Raw genomic sequence first — 17,793 nt, 5'->3', positions numbered from 1 at the left:
AATAGCTCTTTTTCATTTGAAATACCGCGCTACACCGCGGGGTGCCTCACTTTCTTACTGATATTTTCAGATAGCAAGTCGGTATGTCTGATTATGGAAAAAATTTCAAGTCAATTGAAACAATATTTGTCAAAATATTTACATCCGAAATTTTTAAAGAGAAATCATGAAAGCTTCTCAAATTCATAACACATGCTGATAAAATTAGATTTCATTTACAAAGAAGCTTTTGGGGTATCTTTTGCAAATATTATTTTGATGAAAAGCGGGAACATCATAGCAAAATATATGCAAACGTACTGCATGAATACTTTGTCTGTTTCATTTTTCTTATAAAAACAGAACACTCAAGGGGACAGAGATGGATTTCTATTATGAACAGTTTACAATAGAAAAGACAAAGAAGCAATCCGCTAAGGAATTCTCGTCCCTCATCCAGCTCCGCTATAACATATCCCTGGCCAAATTGACCAATCATGGGACGCAAATAAAAACAAGAACAAGGTGAGAATGAATGATTACTTATATCTTATGAATCTTAAAAATCCAAACTCTAAACCAATATAACTTGAAAAGGAAAATGAGTTATGCTACCATTGATATCTTAATGCACCGCTAACCTGTGACTAAGGCGTTTTCCTTATGGAAAACCAAGGACATAGTTTCACAATAATAAAACATTAAAAGATCAGGTACAATAAAGTGAGCTCTGTGCTCAAAAGACAAGATGTTGTTGATTATTTGAATGTTTTACACACTAATTTTGTTATTGTCCCCATTGATAAAGCTGCTAATAACGTTGCATTTATTTGTAAACGTTTCTATGTTGAAGTAATTTTGAAGGAGATTGGGATTTTGGGTGCAGGAAATGAAACATACATTAGAGTTAATCAGAATAAAGCAGAAATGGTGAATGAAAATGTTCGTTTTTCTAAACGTTTTGGTCTTGCTGTTTCTGAGAAGGACTTGGATCTTCCATGTATCTATTGGACTCCAAAGAAACACAAGACTCCTACTGGTAAACGTTTCATTATCGCTTCAAAACATTGTTCCACCAAACTGATTTCTAGATCTGTCAGTCTAGTTTTTAAGCTTGTTTACAGACAAGTTGAAAATTTCCATACAAAAGCAAAGTTTTTGAGCAATTATAATAAATTTTGGGTACTACAAAATTGTGATCCAGTACTAGATTCACTCAACCGAATCAATAAAAAGAAAAACGCCAAATCTATTTCCACCTTTGACTTTAGTACATTGTACACAAGATTCCTCATGACAAACTGATTAAAGAACTATCAGAGGTCATTGATTTTGTATTTGATGCAGGTAACTGCAAGTTTATCGCTATTTCTAAAAATGATAAAGCATATTGGTCAAAAACAAAACCCAAATCTTCTGTGTCTTTTACACAGAATTCTTTGAAAACTGCTATGAAACATCTGATAAAAAATTGTTTTTTCAATGCAGGTGATATTGTTATGTGTCAAGTGATCGGGATTCCCCCATGGGAATCGATCCGGCGCCATTTTGGGCTAATCTTTTCCTCTACCAATACGAACAAAGGTATATGAGCAGAGTCATTGAGGAAAATAAGGTTAAGGCTCGCCATTTTCATTCGACTAAAAGATTCATTGATGATTTGTGTGCTATCAATGACGGTAACTTGTTTCAGTCTGTGTATAGAGATATCTATCCAGATGAGCTTGAACTCAAAATTGAGCACTCTGGTAATCATGCTTCTTTTTTAAACCTGGATATTACCATCAAAGACGGGATATTTATTTATAAGTTGTTTGATAAGCGGGATGCATTTCCTTTTTCCATAGTCCGAATGCCACATAGAGATAGCAACTTGCCAGAATCGATTTTTTATTCTTCTTTTGTTGGTGAACTTCTCAGGATTGCTCGTTCTACGTTACTTTTCGAGGACTTGAAAGTTAAAGCCAAAGTTTTTATACAAAGAATGCGATGTCAAGGTGCTGAAAACGCAAAGTTAGATTACAGTCTTCGACGGGTTATAGTTCGTCATTTTTCAGAATTTTCAAGATTTCAACTCTCTCAAGATTCACTCGTTCGCCAGCTCTTGCGGTGAGCGGTCACGGTGTACGGGGCTTCGAACCGGGTTATAGTCCGATTTTTTTAAATTCTCATTCTTTTCCCACTCTTTCCATCTTCTTCTTTGAACTGTAAAATGTGTGTGAGAGCCACAGGGTTGGATAGTGGCGATCCAATCCCAGTTCCTTCCCATCTAGTATGCTTTCTACAACGTTGTGGCAGAAACGTGTCAAAGGTGTGGCAACTTTGTCTAGTAGAAAGTACACTTCTTTTTTCATTGTTATTTTAGTTTCTTCGGCTGGTTCCGTGGAGTTTAAGTTTTAGTTTATTTAATATTTGCGCGCGTTTCATACTTTCACTAAACACATCTTTTTACATCTTTTTATCTGTGGTGGTGTCTAGATAACACTGCTTGGCCTACCTACACAACCCTATTTCCATCATATAGGAGGATATTTTCACAAATGGCCGAAATCCTGTGTAGGTCGAAAACTGAGGAACAGATAATGTGTTTTTTTTTTTTTTTTTGAAATATTTTTTGACTCATATTGAGTTACTTCTTTCCATCTTAACTCATATTGAGTTACTTTCTTCCTTAAAGTCATTTTAGATCACTAGTTTTACATTGACGGATTTCTATGTCATCATATTTTCCTTTTCTACTCCAACCTGATTGATTTTCTGTGAATGTTCATTCTAGATTTTTGTTGTATTTGTATTGTCTTTTTGTTTTTGTGGGTTTTTGTCTTTATTGTTTCCATTTTGAGTAGTTGAAGGTTTTATACTTCTAGACTATATATATCTGTCAAATTTACGAAAACTTGCAGAACAAGCTAGCACTTCACTTTTTTCTTGCGAAAGCCATCTGAAAAGATGGTATGAATTATTGATCGATACTTTTCTTACGAAGACTATGAAAATTGATAAAGCTAATGTTAAGAAATCTCCTTCCCACATCCTTCCTATTTATTTCCACAATAAAGGTCTTGAGTTTATTCAGCTCAAAAATATTCTTCGAAAGTCTTGTGTGAATTCCAAACTCCCTGAAAAACTTCAAAAAGATCCACCATCGATTGTTTACTCTTTAACTCCTACGATTAGAAATAAAATCTTTAATTATAAAGAAACTGTAAATTCCATCAATACAGCAGATTTAGAAACTTTTGGCACCAACCTTCCATCTTGTGAGTGTCACGATTCTCCTTTTATTGATCTAGACCATGGTCATATCATGACCGGAGATTTAAGTTTCATTAAAAATAATCATTTGCGAAAATTGATATCCAAGGGACCAAATTATCGTGAACCTCGAAATATCAATTGGAATAAATGCAGAGATGTTATTTCTAGTGGTCTGGATAGTTTTGTGAATAAAACTTCAGCCAAAATTAATGAGACTGACGAAAACTTTCTTCAATGGAAAGTTGAAGTGTTAAAACAGGTGGATAAAAAGATAAAATTTTTGAAAAAGAAGATCAGGTACAATAAAGTGAGCTCTGTGCTCAAAAGACAAGATGTTATTGATTATTTGAATGTTTTACACACTAATTTTGTTATTGTCCCCATTGATAAAGCTGCTAATAACGTTGCATTTATTTGTAAACGTTTCTATGTTGAAGTAATTTTGAAGGAGATTGGGATTTTGGGTGCAGGAAATGAAACATACATTAGAGTTAATCAGAATAAAGCAGAAATGGTGAATGAAAATGTTCGTTTTTCTAAACGTTTTGGTCTTGCTGTTTCTGAGAAGGACTTGGATCTTCCATGTATCTATTGGACTCCAAAGAAACACAAGACTCCTACTGGTAAACGTTTCATTATCGCTTCAAAACATTGTTCCACCAAACTGATTTCTAGATCTGTCAGTCTAGTTTTTAAGCTTGTTTACAGACAAGTTGAAAATTTCCATACGAAAGCAAAGTTTTTGAGCAATTATAATAAATTTTGGATATTTTCGTAAAAGGCCGAAATCCTGTGTAGGTCGAAAACTGAGGAACAGATAATGTGTTTTCTTGAAATATTTTTTGACTCATACTGAGTTACTTCATTCCATCTTAACTCATATTGAGTTACTTTCTTCCTTAAAGTCATTTTAGATCACTAGTTTTACATTGACGGATTTCTATGTCATCATATTTTCCTTTTCTACTCCAACCTGATTGATTTTCTGTGAATGTTCATTCTAGATTTTTGTTGTATTTGTATTGTCTTTTTGTTTTGTGGGTTTTTGTCTTTATTGTTTCCATTTTGAGTAGTTGAAGTATAAAACCTTCAACTACAGTTCACCAACAAAAGAATCCCGATCACTTGACACATAACAATATCACCTGCATTGAAAAAACAATTTTTTATCAGATGTTTCATAGCAGTTTTCAAAGAATTCTGTGTAAAAGACACAGAAGATTTGGGTTTTGTTTTTGACCAATACGCTTTATCATTTTTAGAAATAGCGATAAACTTGCAGTTACCTGCATCAAATACAAAATCAATGACCTCTGATAGTTCTTTAATCAGTTTGTCATGAGGAATCTTTGTGTACAATGTACTAAAGTCAAAGGTGGAAATAGATTTGGCGTTTTTCTTTTTATTGATTCGGTTGAGTGAATCTAGTACTGGATCACAATTTTGAAGTACCCAAAATTTATTATAATTGCTCAAAAACTTTGCTTTCGTATGGAAATTTTCAACTTGTCTGTAAACAAGCTTAAAAACTAGACTGACAGATCTAGAAATCAGTTTGGTGGAACAATGTTTTGAAGCGATAATGAAACGTTTACCAGTAGGAGTCTTGTGTTTCTTTGGAGTCCAATAGATACATGGAAGATCCAAGTCCTTCTCAGAAACAGCAAGACCAAAACGTTTAGAAAAACGAACATTTTCATTCACCATTTCTGCTTTATTCTGATTAACTCTAATGTATGTTTCATTTCCTGCACCCAAAATCCCAATCTCCTTCAAAATTACTTCAACATAGAAACGTTTACAAATAAATGCAACGTTATTAGCAGCTTTATCAATGGGGACAATAACAAAATTAGTGTGTAAAACATTCAAATAATCAGTAACATCTTGTCTTTTGAGCACATAGCTCACTTTATTGTACCTGATCTTCTTTTTCAAAAACTTTATCTTTTTATCCACCTGTTTTAACACTTCAACTTTCCATTGAAGAAAGTTTTCGTCATTCTCATTAATTTTGGCTGAAGTTTTATTCACAAAACTATCCAGACCACTAGAAATAACATCTCTGCATTTATTCCAATTGATATTTCGAGGTTCACGATAATTTGGTCCCTTGGATATCAATTTTCGCAAATGGTTATTTTTAATGAAACTTAATCTCCGGTCATGACATGACCATGGTCTAGATCAATAAAAGGAGAATCGTGACACTCACAAGATGGAAGGTTGGTGCCAAAAGTTTCTAAATCTGCTGTATTGATGGAATTTACAGTTTCTTTATAATTAAAGATTTTATTTCTAATCGTAGGAGTTAAAGAGTAAACAATCGATGGTGGATCTTTTTGAAGTATTTCAGGAAGTTTGGAATTCACACAAGGCTTGCGAAGAATATTTTTGAGCTGAATAAACTCAAGACCTTTATTGTGGAAATAAATAGGAAGGATGTGGGAAGGAGATTTCTTAACATTAGCTTTATCAATTTTCATAGTCTTCGTGAGAAAAGTATCGATCAATAATTCATACCATCTTTTCAGATGACTTTCGCAAGAAAAAAGTGAAGTGCTAGCTTGTTCTGCAAGTTTTCGTAAATTTGACTGTCGAAGCCTATCAAACAAAATGCGACATTTCTTGGAACGTTCTTCCGGAGAAAAAGAAAAAATGGAATGAACAAGAGAATCTAGATCAGAGATCCTAGCCTTAACTTTGGAGCGGTAACGGTGCTCAACAAACTTAGTGCCATGTCTGGGAAGAGGTGGAAATAATTTCCCAGCCGGAATGTCCTTGTTCATAGATTTTACTCGCTCATTCAAACCATATGGATAAATAGATCGTAAAGTTTTTATCCAATGATCTTCTCTTTCTAGTCGAAGTTTTAACATTGCAGGATCAATTTTCCCATTTAAATAACCATCACCGGGCAAAAGTTCAAGAATCTGGATGGTAAAAGTAGCACCGGGACACACATTCTTATAGTGATCAATGGAAATTTCACAACCTGATTTTCCTTTTCTGTGAATATTCATTCTAAGATTAAGAGAGACAGCACTTTCACCAACATATTGGACAAAACAAGACGAACACTGAAGAACATAAACATAATTTTGCACTTTGCAATTAATGTTATCCACATCAACATCAAGTGCATGGACTCTGCCAGTCATATTTGATTTTACAATTTGATTTTACATACTATATATATATATATAGTGAAGATATGTAATATCTGTCATTTTAGAGAAAGAAAAGTATTGATATATAAATAACTCAAACTGATAAAAACGAAAAAAGTTAAGAATATTTTTGTTAATTGTGTGTATTTACGATTTTTTTGGTATTTTTTATTTTTTAATCATTCCGAAACAGAGGGTAATTTAGCAAAAAGTTAAAGGGAATTTAAATAGTGGTATGTGAAAGAAAAACCTAATCCAAATGAAGATAGAAGAATAGTAATAGTGGAGAAACAATGAATTGCAAAAAACTTTTTTGATAAACACACTTCCTGAAGTTCATCAAAATACATACAAAATGGGGACAAATACAAAAGCAAACACATCAAATAAATTTAAAAAAAAAAAAAAAAAAAAAAAAAGGATACATAAACAAAACAAAACCCGAAGTCCCAGACTTGTGACTGGCATAGTGACTTTCCACGTGTTTAAGGGCCCACACTCAGTCGCCTTCGGAAAACATAGTATATATATATATCTATACTCATATTGAGTTACTTTCTTCCTTAAAGTCATTTTAGATCACTAGTTTTACATTGACGGATTTCTATGTCATCATATTTTCCTTTTCTACTCCAACCTGATTGATTTTCTGTGAATGTTCATTCTAGATTTTTGTTGTATTTGTATTGTCTTTTTGTTTTGTGGGTTTTTGTCTTTAATGTTTCCATTCTGAGTAGTTGAAGGTTTTATACTTCTAGACTATATATATATTACCCTTTCATTGCAACATAGTCTCTCTAAGAGGAAAAAGAATTCGGCCACTCTTTGTTGTTTGTAGTTCTGACAGGAGAAAACATTTTATTTTTTCATACTATATATATCTAAAATAGAGGAGACATCCTCTAACAACAACAAACAATTCTCGAGGAAAATCTATAATAAATATATATCTTAAATACCAATCAAATAAGGTGAAATCATATTCAAAGAGTGCTCGATAAAACCAACCAGGAGTAGAGCTTCTTTAATCAAAAATATATTTCAAAACCAAAAAATTTAAAAATCCATAACTCGGGGTTTCATGCTCTAAGCAATCATCAGATGTAACTAAAAAATTAAAAAGCTGTGCGAAAACATATGTTACAAAGTTGGTAAAATGCTGATTAAAAAGTCGTAAAAAAGTGATAAAATCGTAAAACTATGAATTGTCACGAAGGACATCAAATGTGTCCGGAGGGACGTCTTTAAAAGTTTTTTAAAAAGAATTTGCTCATATGACGGCACGTGGAGATTAGTTCGGTTCTTTTGTTTATAAGTTTGTCTTTGGAAGTAATTATGTGGTACTTTTCGGTCATGCAAAGGTTGCACGATTTGCCCCCATTTGAATAGGGTTTTGCATGATCGATGACTTTCCAGGATAACAGGGGCGAAATGTTTTTGCGCTGTAGTTTCCATACGTGCTTTGAAAGTTCAGTGGAATTCTCTTTTCCTCATACCTAAAAGTATGTTTGTGTTGGTTCCATCTCGTTTTGAATGTATTTTCGGTAAGGCCGATGTAGTTGACACCCTCGTCGTCTGGGGAGGATTTTACCGTGCATTGGTATATTAAATGCTTATCCAGACAGTTTCCGTTTAGAGGACATTCATTTTTTGCACGACAGTTGCAGGTTTCATGGGTGGTATCATTGGCTGTTTTGCGGTTGAGAACTTTTCTATTATGGGATGAAATAATGCTCGAGACATTTGGGAGGCAGCTGTAGCTGACCTTGAGGTTATTTCTATTGAACAGCTTGTGTAACCTGTGCGTTTTGGGAAAGTTTTTGCTCACGATTGATAGGAAACGTTTTGCGACATCGGTTCTGACGTTGAGATTGAATGGCGGATTAAACCAGATGATTTTACGTTTTCTGTTTTTCTTCTTTTTGTTGATTGTTTTCTTCTTGAATTCGAGTTTTGACTTGTACCCGCTGCTACTTAGTGCGTCGTTATAAAGTGCAGAAGCTCGTTTAAATATCGATTTGTTAGAGGAAACAACCTAGAAATAACCTCAAGGTCAGCTACAGCTGCCTCCCAAATGTCTCGAGCATTATTTCATCCCATAATAGAAAAGTTCTCAACCGCAAAACAGCCAATGATACCACCCATGAAACCTGCAACTGTCGTGCAAAAAATGAATGTCCTCTAAACGGAAACTGTCTGGATAAGCATTTAATATACCAATGCACGGTAAAATCCTCCCCAGACGACGAGGGTGTCAACTACATCGGCCTTACCGAAAATACATTCAAAACGAGATGGAACCAACACAAACATACTTTTAGGTATGAGGAAAAAGAGAATTCCACTGAACTTTCAAAGCACGTATGGAAACTACAGCGCAAAAACATTTCGCCCCTGTTATCCTGGAAAGTCATCGATCATGCAAACCCTATTCAAATGGGGGCAAATCGTGCAACCTTTGCATGACCGAAAAGTACCACATAATTACTTCCAAAGACAAACTTATAAACAAAAGAACCGAACTAATCTCCACGTGCCGTCATATGAGCAAATTCTTTTTAAAAAACTTTAAAGACGTCCCTCCGGACACATTTGATGTCCTTCGTGACAATTCATAGTTTTACGATTTTATCACTTTTTTACGACTTTTTAATCAGCATTTTACCAACTTTGTAACATATGTTTTCGCACAGCTTTTTAATTTTTTAGTTACATCTGATGATTGCTTAGAGCATGAAACTCCGAGTTATGGATTTTTAAATTTTTTGGTTTTGAAATATATTTTTGATTATATCTTAAATACCCAAAAAACAAACACCTTATTAAAAGAAAATCTGAAAACTCTATCCCTAGAAATAATTTTTTCTATCAGTTGTTTCCATAAAGATCAAGAACTAACCGTTGACCTTACACCTGACAGTGTTCGAGAAAAAACAAGGATTGGACAGCTAGGAGGACGTGTTGCTGATGGAAATGGTGCCCCCAAGGTTGGTTTGGAAACGTGATGTCAAGCTGAACCACTCGAGCACTCCTCCTTGGGTCCTCGTTACGAATATCATCCTTTTCTGGCTGTCTCAAGGTCACTAGGTAACTTTTGGAGCTATGACGAATCTTCCGAAAAATTCATCGTTTCACCTGATCCAAACGTCGACCATATCGATTTAGAGGACACTACCAAGAAGAACAAGTTCATTATACTTGCCAGCGATGGATTATGGGGAGTGATGAATGCAAAAAAAAGCCGTAGAAAATATTGTTCAGTACGAGCTCAATGCGACACGCAAAAAGCGCAACTGTTCTAAATTTTTGGTCAATGAATCACTGAGTATCTGGCAGCGATATGACTTTATAATTTTTGTCTTCACGTAAAAGTACTTCCTGCTCACTAAAATACTTTATATCATTATTTGGATACATTGTCACATGATATTAAACTTTTCTTATGTTTAGGTTTTTTCAAAATAGCTAAGACTAACAAAAGTAAGAAAAAACGACTTAAAGAAATCATGGCAAAATGTGAAAGGATCTCCAGAAATTATGAAAAGATATGCCTTTAAAAAATATTTCAAGTACTTTTTACTGTATTCAGTCCATGCTTCATCATGAAAGTCAGTGGTGAAGCCTATATACTTTTAAATTTTTCATCTTTCAGAACCTACTTCAACACTTCACACACACTGACTTCAACAGCAGGACCACCAGACATCCCAATTTTACTAACTAAATGGCAAAAATTGGCTGGGAGGCCTGCAACATTTACATTGATTTGACATTATAAGACATAGACACTGGTACATGACAAACAACTTACTGAACCATTATAAGACAAGACACTGTTACATGACAAACAACTTACTTAAAATTATAAGACAGAAGACACTGTTACATGACAAACAACATACTGACACAAGGCCTATTATTTGAGGTTGCCACATTTTAGTATTTGTAAGTATTCTTCAAATTTACTTCTATCTTGCCTGTAGCAGCTATCATTTTCTCACTGAAAACTGTATCATTTACTGATCTTTCTCTTTTCTTTTTATAGTTGAAAAAAGAAAAGGCCAAAAAAAGGGTCAAGAAAAAGGTATTTTTTACATTTGGTATGTTTATTGTTTAGGCCACATAATGTTTTAAATAAACTTAGTATAATTAAGGCTAAATATGGGATATAATATACCCCAGAGCTTTGGTAAAACATTGCTAAAACGATAAAGGGTTTTTCTTTTTCTAGGTTTAGGCTATATTAAATGCCTAATTTAGGGTAGTTTATTCACAGGACATTACTAAATTTTATTTCTCTCCTTGTCAGGTTAAAGGACCATCAAACACCACGAGTAACACTGAAAGTGAGACAGAGTCAAGGAAAGAAGATGCTCCAGATGGCTCAGCATGCTCCTCATCAGATTCTTCTGCAAAATCTTCAGCTGCTTCTTTAGGGTCCTCGTAAAACAGTGTTCCTACCCTAACCCCAAATGTCTTCAATCCAGTGGTTACTTACCAGACTAAGATTATAATGTTAATGTAATTATTCTATTTTTTCCAGAAAGAAAGACGTCGCAAAGATGGCAAGAAGTCAAAGACATCCCACACTCCGATGGAAAAGGCAACCAAAGTAAGCTCTAATTCAAAATGACTTTTCTTGACGAGTGGATGAAAAATTTGATTTGAGGTATTTTATCAACATGAGGTTTAGCCTGACATCCCTTTGAAAATTACGTTACAACAAAAGTTACATGAACTTCTTTTTTCATTATGTAAGGGTTTTGTTACTTACGCATTTCTGCTAGTGGAATTTTTTCAGCAAATTTTTATCATAGAAATTCTATGAATTGAATCTTTCCACTAAAAAATTCCTTTTTTATTTCTCTTTACAGATTTTTTACCCAAGCTCAACTTTCGACGTATTTGCTGCCTTCAGCAAGGTTTTTTCCAAGCACTGATGAACTATCTTGGAGATCACACATCAGGGGCAAACTTAAAACGAATGAAATGAAAATGCTGGAAGCGACTGCCCATAGCATAGGAAAGCGAATATCCCAACGTCTGATTGAGGAGTGAGTGTTTACTCTTTACTCTTTGGTATCGAAAATTTTTAAATTATTTATCTGTTTTGCTGCTATTCGAATGATAACAAAATGATAACACTGGTTCTCTACATGAGAGATCATTTGGCATTACTTTATCATTACACTTTTTAATGATATGCTCTTAACCTGATTATGAAAACATGGTTATTAAAATAACTTCTTATCACCATTTCAGATTTGGCACTGAGACTCCTGTCGTTTCTTACATTCAAAATTCAAAGCAAAGGTATAAACGTTTTTGGGCATTTTGGAATCATTTTTAAAGAATAGGGTTTTAATTTCATTTATTAAGACAAACCTGCAGCCTGTATTATGCAGCAAAGAAAACCCTATATTTTTGTTGAACAGTTTTGCAAGATAACGAGTACTTTCCGGGATATAATATAATCTAAAGCCTCTAAGAAATTTTCAAAATTTTTTTTGCAGATGGGGTATTTACTGCCCTATTAGAGCCTGTTCAAAAGACGATCATTCACGTGACATATGGTCACACTTATCGAAGAAGCATAAAGGATATACGAAGGTAATTAATTTTTTTTTCATCATCTATCAAACCATTTATCTTTTGTGCTTAATTGTAGTGGGGTCATTTTCCTTTTTTTTCTCGAATTTTTCAATCTTAAAATCACTTAATAATGACCCTCCCCTATTTTATGACTTTTCGTACGTATCATACAAATATCGCTTAATCATGACCCCCCATACAATTAAGCATAGAAGAGTACATTCTTAGTAGCGATCCTAATGGTCAAGGTGTGACGACTAGAGCTGGTACAGGCAGAAAAGTTCATAAGCAGAGAACTAGAAACAAGTTTGACTGGAAAATCTTTCTTTCGAATGCTACGAATATCTAGAATGATTTGCATGTATATCTTCATCATAGTGGCCCTTGGTATAGACAATTCCTCCGCTGCCTAACGGCTGTTGAATTTTTCGAAGCAAGCCACTTTCAATATATGATGTTATCATTCTTATTATTTTTAGGAGTCTGCAAAGCTGCAACAATCAAAGATTGTGCAAAACTTCAAACATATCACACCGATCATTAAGAAAAACACAACTGCCACTGATGTCTGTCCTCTTTGCAATATGGCAAAGGGGCACTCAGCATCTGAAACATTTCCACGGGCTAAATCACAAAGATTTACTTGATACACATAATCAATCTAGAAGTTTACGAACAGGTTATTTTCTTTTACGTTGATATCAAAGCTGTATTTGAAGTCTTTGCTGTAATGTTTGTATTAAGATGTGATAATCTCAAGAGGGAGGATTAAATGAAGTAAAGACTCTGATATGAAATGCTGTGGGGTTTTCAAGCAATAAGGTGTCATACTCTCTATAAGTAGTATACATGGCAAGAAAATGTGATGGGAGGAAAGATTAACACATTTCTGTATTCATGTTTCGGCTCCTTAATTCATTGATATCACGAGTACCACCAGCGACAGTTCCAGCAATGCTAGCCCTTGTAAATTTATTCCTGTAAAACCAAATCAATTCAAACGAGAGGAGAAGTTCAAACATGATTTCACCTAACCCTTTAGACTGCGCTGAAAGATAAACTTCAAACTTTACTTTATTTAACTCTCAAAATTTTGTCGTTCAATCTTCCCAGTCGTCAAAGACCGAGTTATAATGTTATAAAAGTGACTGATTTAGGGATGGCTTTTACGTGCAGGTTTTGATTGGATCCAGGACAAGAAAAGGATAAGCGAATATGTACGAAGAAAGTGCCCAAAAATTCTGAAATTTTAGAAGTTCCGCAAAAAAATTGAAAGTACGTACGTTACGACATTGACATGTATATATCACATATAATGGATTGTTATTGTTTTGGATATCTGACACACAGTACCGTCAACAGCTCTAACTTGGGACGAGTGGTCATATCATGGGATGATTGACTTTCTGGACTGTATTTTCACTGTTAAATCTCTGTTGACAACAAGTTTGTTTTCCATGATTTGCGACTATGTTGATTAAATGACTTTGGAGGTTCGATAAAATGAATGTTTTGTCAGACTGTCCCAAGTTAGAGCCCTTGACGGTACAAATCCACTTTGTAGTCATTGCATTTTCAGGCAAAGTTATGATGCCTAAAGCACTGTCTGAAATTATTTTTTTATTGGAATTATTAGTTATTAGTGCTCAATTCTGTTCGGTGGAAAAGCTTCGAACTTCCCAACAGAAAAAGTACTGTCACAAAGGAGTATAATAAAAGAATTTCGAGATGTTTTTCCTTTATCATTAAATATATAAAATTTGTACAAAGTTTGCTTCAGCCAAATATTTTTATACTTGAAAATAGTTTATAAGTTCTATTCTGTTGGATAATTTTGTGGTGGTAAAGATAAGAAAAAAAGTCAAGTCAAAATACTCTCAAACACTCAAACATGTTTATGTATAATTTTACTTTTTACCTATTTCCCAACCCAAAATCTACTCAATATACTCAACTGAGGCCCAAAGTGAGCAGAAAAAGTTTTTCTACGAAAAGTAATAGCCCAAATAAAAGCATATATATACAGTACAAAAAGTTCTTGGGCTATAGGCCAAAGACTGGATAATTGAATATGCCCCAAACTATGAGTGATTATAACCGTTTTTCTTTCTAAGCATCAAATCGATAACTCTTGATAGACGGTGATATACCCTTCGGTTATTTGTCCTTTCAAAGTAAACGAGGGACGGCGCAAAATAAGAGCACTTTTACTTTTCTTATAAGCAGCTACTTATAAGATTAAAATCAATAACTCATCCCGGTTGAGGTCCCTGTAAATTGGAATCAAGATAATTCCGGATAGGAATTTTCACATAATGTACTTATTTTTGCCCTCTAAAGGATAAAAGAAAAAGAAAACATTTTTTTCTCAGTCAATTTCGTAAAGTTTGGCTAAAACAAGGAATTTTGAATCCGAATGATCCAATGAAAGATCACCGTGATCAGAGAGAAGAAAGATATTTGACTTTGGTGTTTTTATTAAATATTTTCGATATTGTGCTGTTCAAATGGTTTCAAAGGAATGAGACAAGCGCTCAGCGAATAGAAATTTCTAGCTGTGCGCTTACTGGAAGGCGCTCGAATAAAACGATCTGGTGGAATGCGGGCTTCAAACGTTCATTCTCAATTATGAATGCGTTCGCAAGGCATTCATAGTGACAGCTACTTGCTAGTATTTATGTAAGGTATAGATTGAATGCTACAGAGTTTCGATCGTGAAATTACTTTAAGGTTTTATTTTTACATTTCATATCTCTAACAGATACATTTTTCATATCTGGACAGTGATAAAAAATATGTTTGAGTATTTTTGTAACAAATTGAATAGAGACAGCATGTTCATCTACAGTAGTGGGATGGGGGTGAATTGGGTGACAGTAGACAGGAACAGGACAGTAGACAGCCTACCATGCGTAGTTTGTTAGGGACGATTTCCCAATCAATCTGCTTCGATCTATCCTCAGCTTCAGCCATTCTTGAATATTTGAATTTCCAGCATTGGATTCACTTTACCGGGCATTGGATTCACTTTGCCGGACAGTATTGTGTTCAAAACTATAATGGACGGTACCTGTACCTATTAGCTATCATTTAATGAGTAAATTAAGTTCATACCTCATTTTCCATAGGAGAGGTTAAGCGGAAACCACAGGTGATTGACAACAAGAAATTCAAATTTCGACCTTATGCTCGCTAAATATCGGACAACTTTACTTCTCGGACAGCATTTTTAGATCTTCAAAACTATAAAGGACGGCTATTAGCTATCATTTAGTGAAAAAATTAAGTTCATACCTCATTTTCCCTAGAAGGAGTTAAGCGGAAACCACAGGTGATTGACAAAAAGAAATTCAAATTTCGACCATCTGCTCGATAATTATCGGACAACCTTATTCCCGGACAGCATTTTTTGGTGTTCAAAATTATAATGGACGGTACCTGTACCTATCAGATATCATTTAATGAAAAAATTAAGTTCATACCTCATTTTCCCTGTGAGGAGTTTAGCGGAAACCACTGGCGTTTGTCAGCATTGAATTCAAATTTCCAGCATTGGATTCACTTTACCGGAAAGTATATTTTTCGGACAGCATATTTAGGTGTTCAAAACTAAAATGGACGATAGCTGTATTAGCTATCATTCAGCTCGTTGCTATTAAGGTCGTATCTTCCGGTGTGAATATCTTTTTTCATGAGATATTTTTAATTCGATTTTTAGCCATAAAAATTTTCAACTTTTCGTTTTAAAGCGATATATTCAAAATCTACATTAATTTTGCTTTTTAATGGTACCCATAAAAATTAATGTTGAAGAAATTTTATAAATTCAAATTGTGGAAATATGTCCTTAATAAAAAAAAAATCAGTATTTTTGAAGCTGTGGGACTATTTCTAAATTCTACATCTTGAATTTTTGACAATGTCTTGAGCCGAACTCTTTCTATCAGTTTTTGTCAAGGGGGTTTATATTGGATTTTTTTTCTTTGAATTTTGGGCGGTCAAAAGTTGAAAAAGACGATTTCTTAATCATTTCAATAGATAAAAGCCTTTATATCTTTAAGTATAGATATGAAACCATATCCTCCTGAACAAACTTCGTTTATTTATTATAATTTCAATGGAATGAAATAGAAAATTTCGTCGAAGTTTTAAAATTAATCCCGCTATAACAATTTTAAGGTAATTTACTAGGTGATCGTTGCTTGTAGAGATTTTACTGACCTAATTTCCAGAATATTTTTTACGCAATAAGCAAACAAATGGCCCATAATACAATAAAGAAATGTATATAGATTCAATTAACTCCGATAGCTAAAATACATTAAATGGCTTTATCACCTCAATAGATAAAAGATCCAATGGTCCTTTTACGATTTGTTTTCTTGTTAATAAGCAAACAAATGGTCCACAATACAATAAAGAAATGTTTTTATCCCATTGTTAAATGGTTTCATTATCTCAATAGAGATCCCATGGCCCTTTTAGAATTTTATTACATATTATATTTTTTTTTGCAGTAGCATTTTCATTTCTCACTTTTTTCTGTAAGCTTATGGTTGTTTTTACTGTAGATATGTGAACATATACATTTTTATCGGAGATTTTTATAATCTTGTTTTTATTGAATTTTAGACCTGAAGATGATCAATAGATCGAAATATATCGTCAAAAAATAAAATAATTGCTCGTTGTTGGTTAATTGAAAAATATATTGCTCATGCCACAATGTTTTTGCCATATCGCTTATACACCTTGGAGTTGGAACGCCATGGCTGCTGGAAAGAATATTTGCAGTATCGCTCAATTCTGAGAAAGATTACAAATAACAGTCTGCGTATCGATTTTTTGGAATCTTGTCTGAAATCTCAAATTGTTCCAAGATTTTTAAAGTTCCGAATACCAAAGAATGGATGCTTTGATGATCGTTCAGTGCACGAGTTTCAAATACGACTTTTGCGCAAAGAAGTCATTAATGCTAAAATTCACACATCCACATTGAATGATAACCTTACAAAAGCTAGAAAAACGTTTAAAGAAAAGCTACCAATCAAATGTCGTGCATCAGTTGTACTTCATACAAGATATGATATTCGTTTAACAAGGAAAAAACAGTCATCAAATCTAGATAAAAAACTGTCTCATTTATCAAGAGAACAAGACAAACCGCTATTTAATGTCAAGAATACCGTCCTATGTTACCAACTTGATTCGACACCTCCAAAGTATGTGTTAGAAACGCTCTCTCTCGGTCCTAAGAATGCGATTTTGGACAGATTTGATCAAAACGATATTCTTGCTGAACTCGATGGTTTGATAAACTATTGCAAAGAAAAGAACGTTGAAGACGCCATCATTACTGACATCAACATAAAAACACTGGCTTATATAAAGAAATGCAAGAAACAACATACAACCCGTAACTTATCCCTTACAAAACGTTACCTAAAAGAAAATAAACTGTTGGCGGTTCCTTTTGATAAAGGAGTAGGTATTTGTTTGATGAAGATCACCACTTACGACCAGAAAATAATGGACATATTGAGTTTGCCCCAATTTGAAAAGGTTATATCGACACGAAAGAACGCCAAAAACCCGGTTTTAAAGGAAGAGGAAAAGATATGTAAGTTGCTCGAAAACTTAAAAGAGATAATGAAATTAGTGACGCTCTCTTTCTAAAACTAAAGCCGATAGGAAGTCAACCTCCACGATTATACGGACTGGCAAAAATACATAAGAACGGTATACCAATTCGACCAGTATTATCTATGCCAGGATCACCCTACTTCAACATTGC

At 34.0% G+C, this 17,793-nt stretch overlaps 2 protein-coding genes across 2 annotated transcripts in view; both read left to right on the top strand.

Moving 5' to 3' along the window:
* The window catches only part of LOC136802232 (polycystin-1-like protein 2), a 118,562-nt gene that overhangs the window by 66,531 nt on the left and 34,238 nt on the right, over positions 1–17,793 (top strand). The window lies entirely within an intron of this gene.
* On the top strand, positions 10,742–12,646 carry LOC136802257 (uncharacterized). Its single transcript, XM_067058975.1, has 5 exons — positions 10,742–11,019; positions 11,282–11,461; positions 11,670–11,720; positions 11,921–12,017; positions 12,479–12,646. Exons 1-5 carry the CDS (start codon positions 10,970–10,972, stop codon positions 12,644–12,646), a joined length of 546 nt encoding a protein of 181 aa, XP_066915076.1. The 5' UTR covers positions 10,742–10,969.

Source organism: Clytia hemisphaerica, unplaced genomic scaffold, assembly GCF_902728285.1.
Source record: "Clytia hemisphaerica strain Z4C2 unplaced genomic scaffold, Clytia hemisphaerica genome assembly, whole genome shotgun sequence".
NCBI lineage: Eukaryota > Metazoa > Cnidaria > Hydrozoa > Leptothecata > Clytiidae > Clytia > Clytia hemisphaerica.
This window is presented reverse-complemented; position numbering and strand designations above follow the sequence as displayed.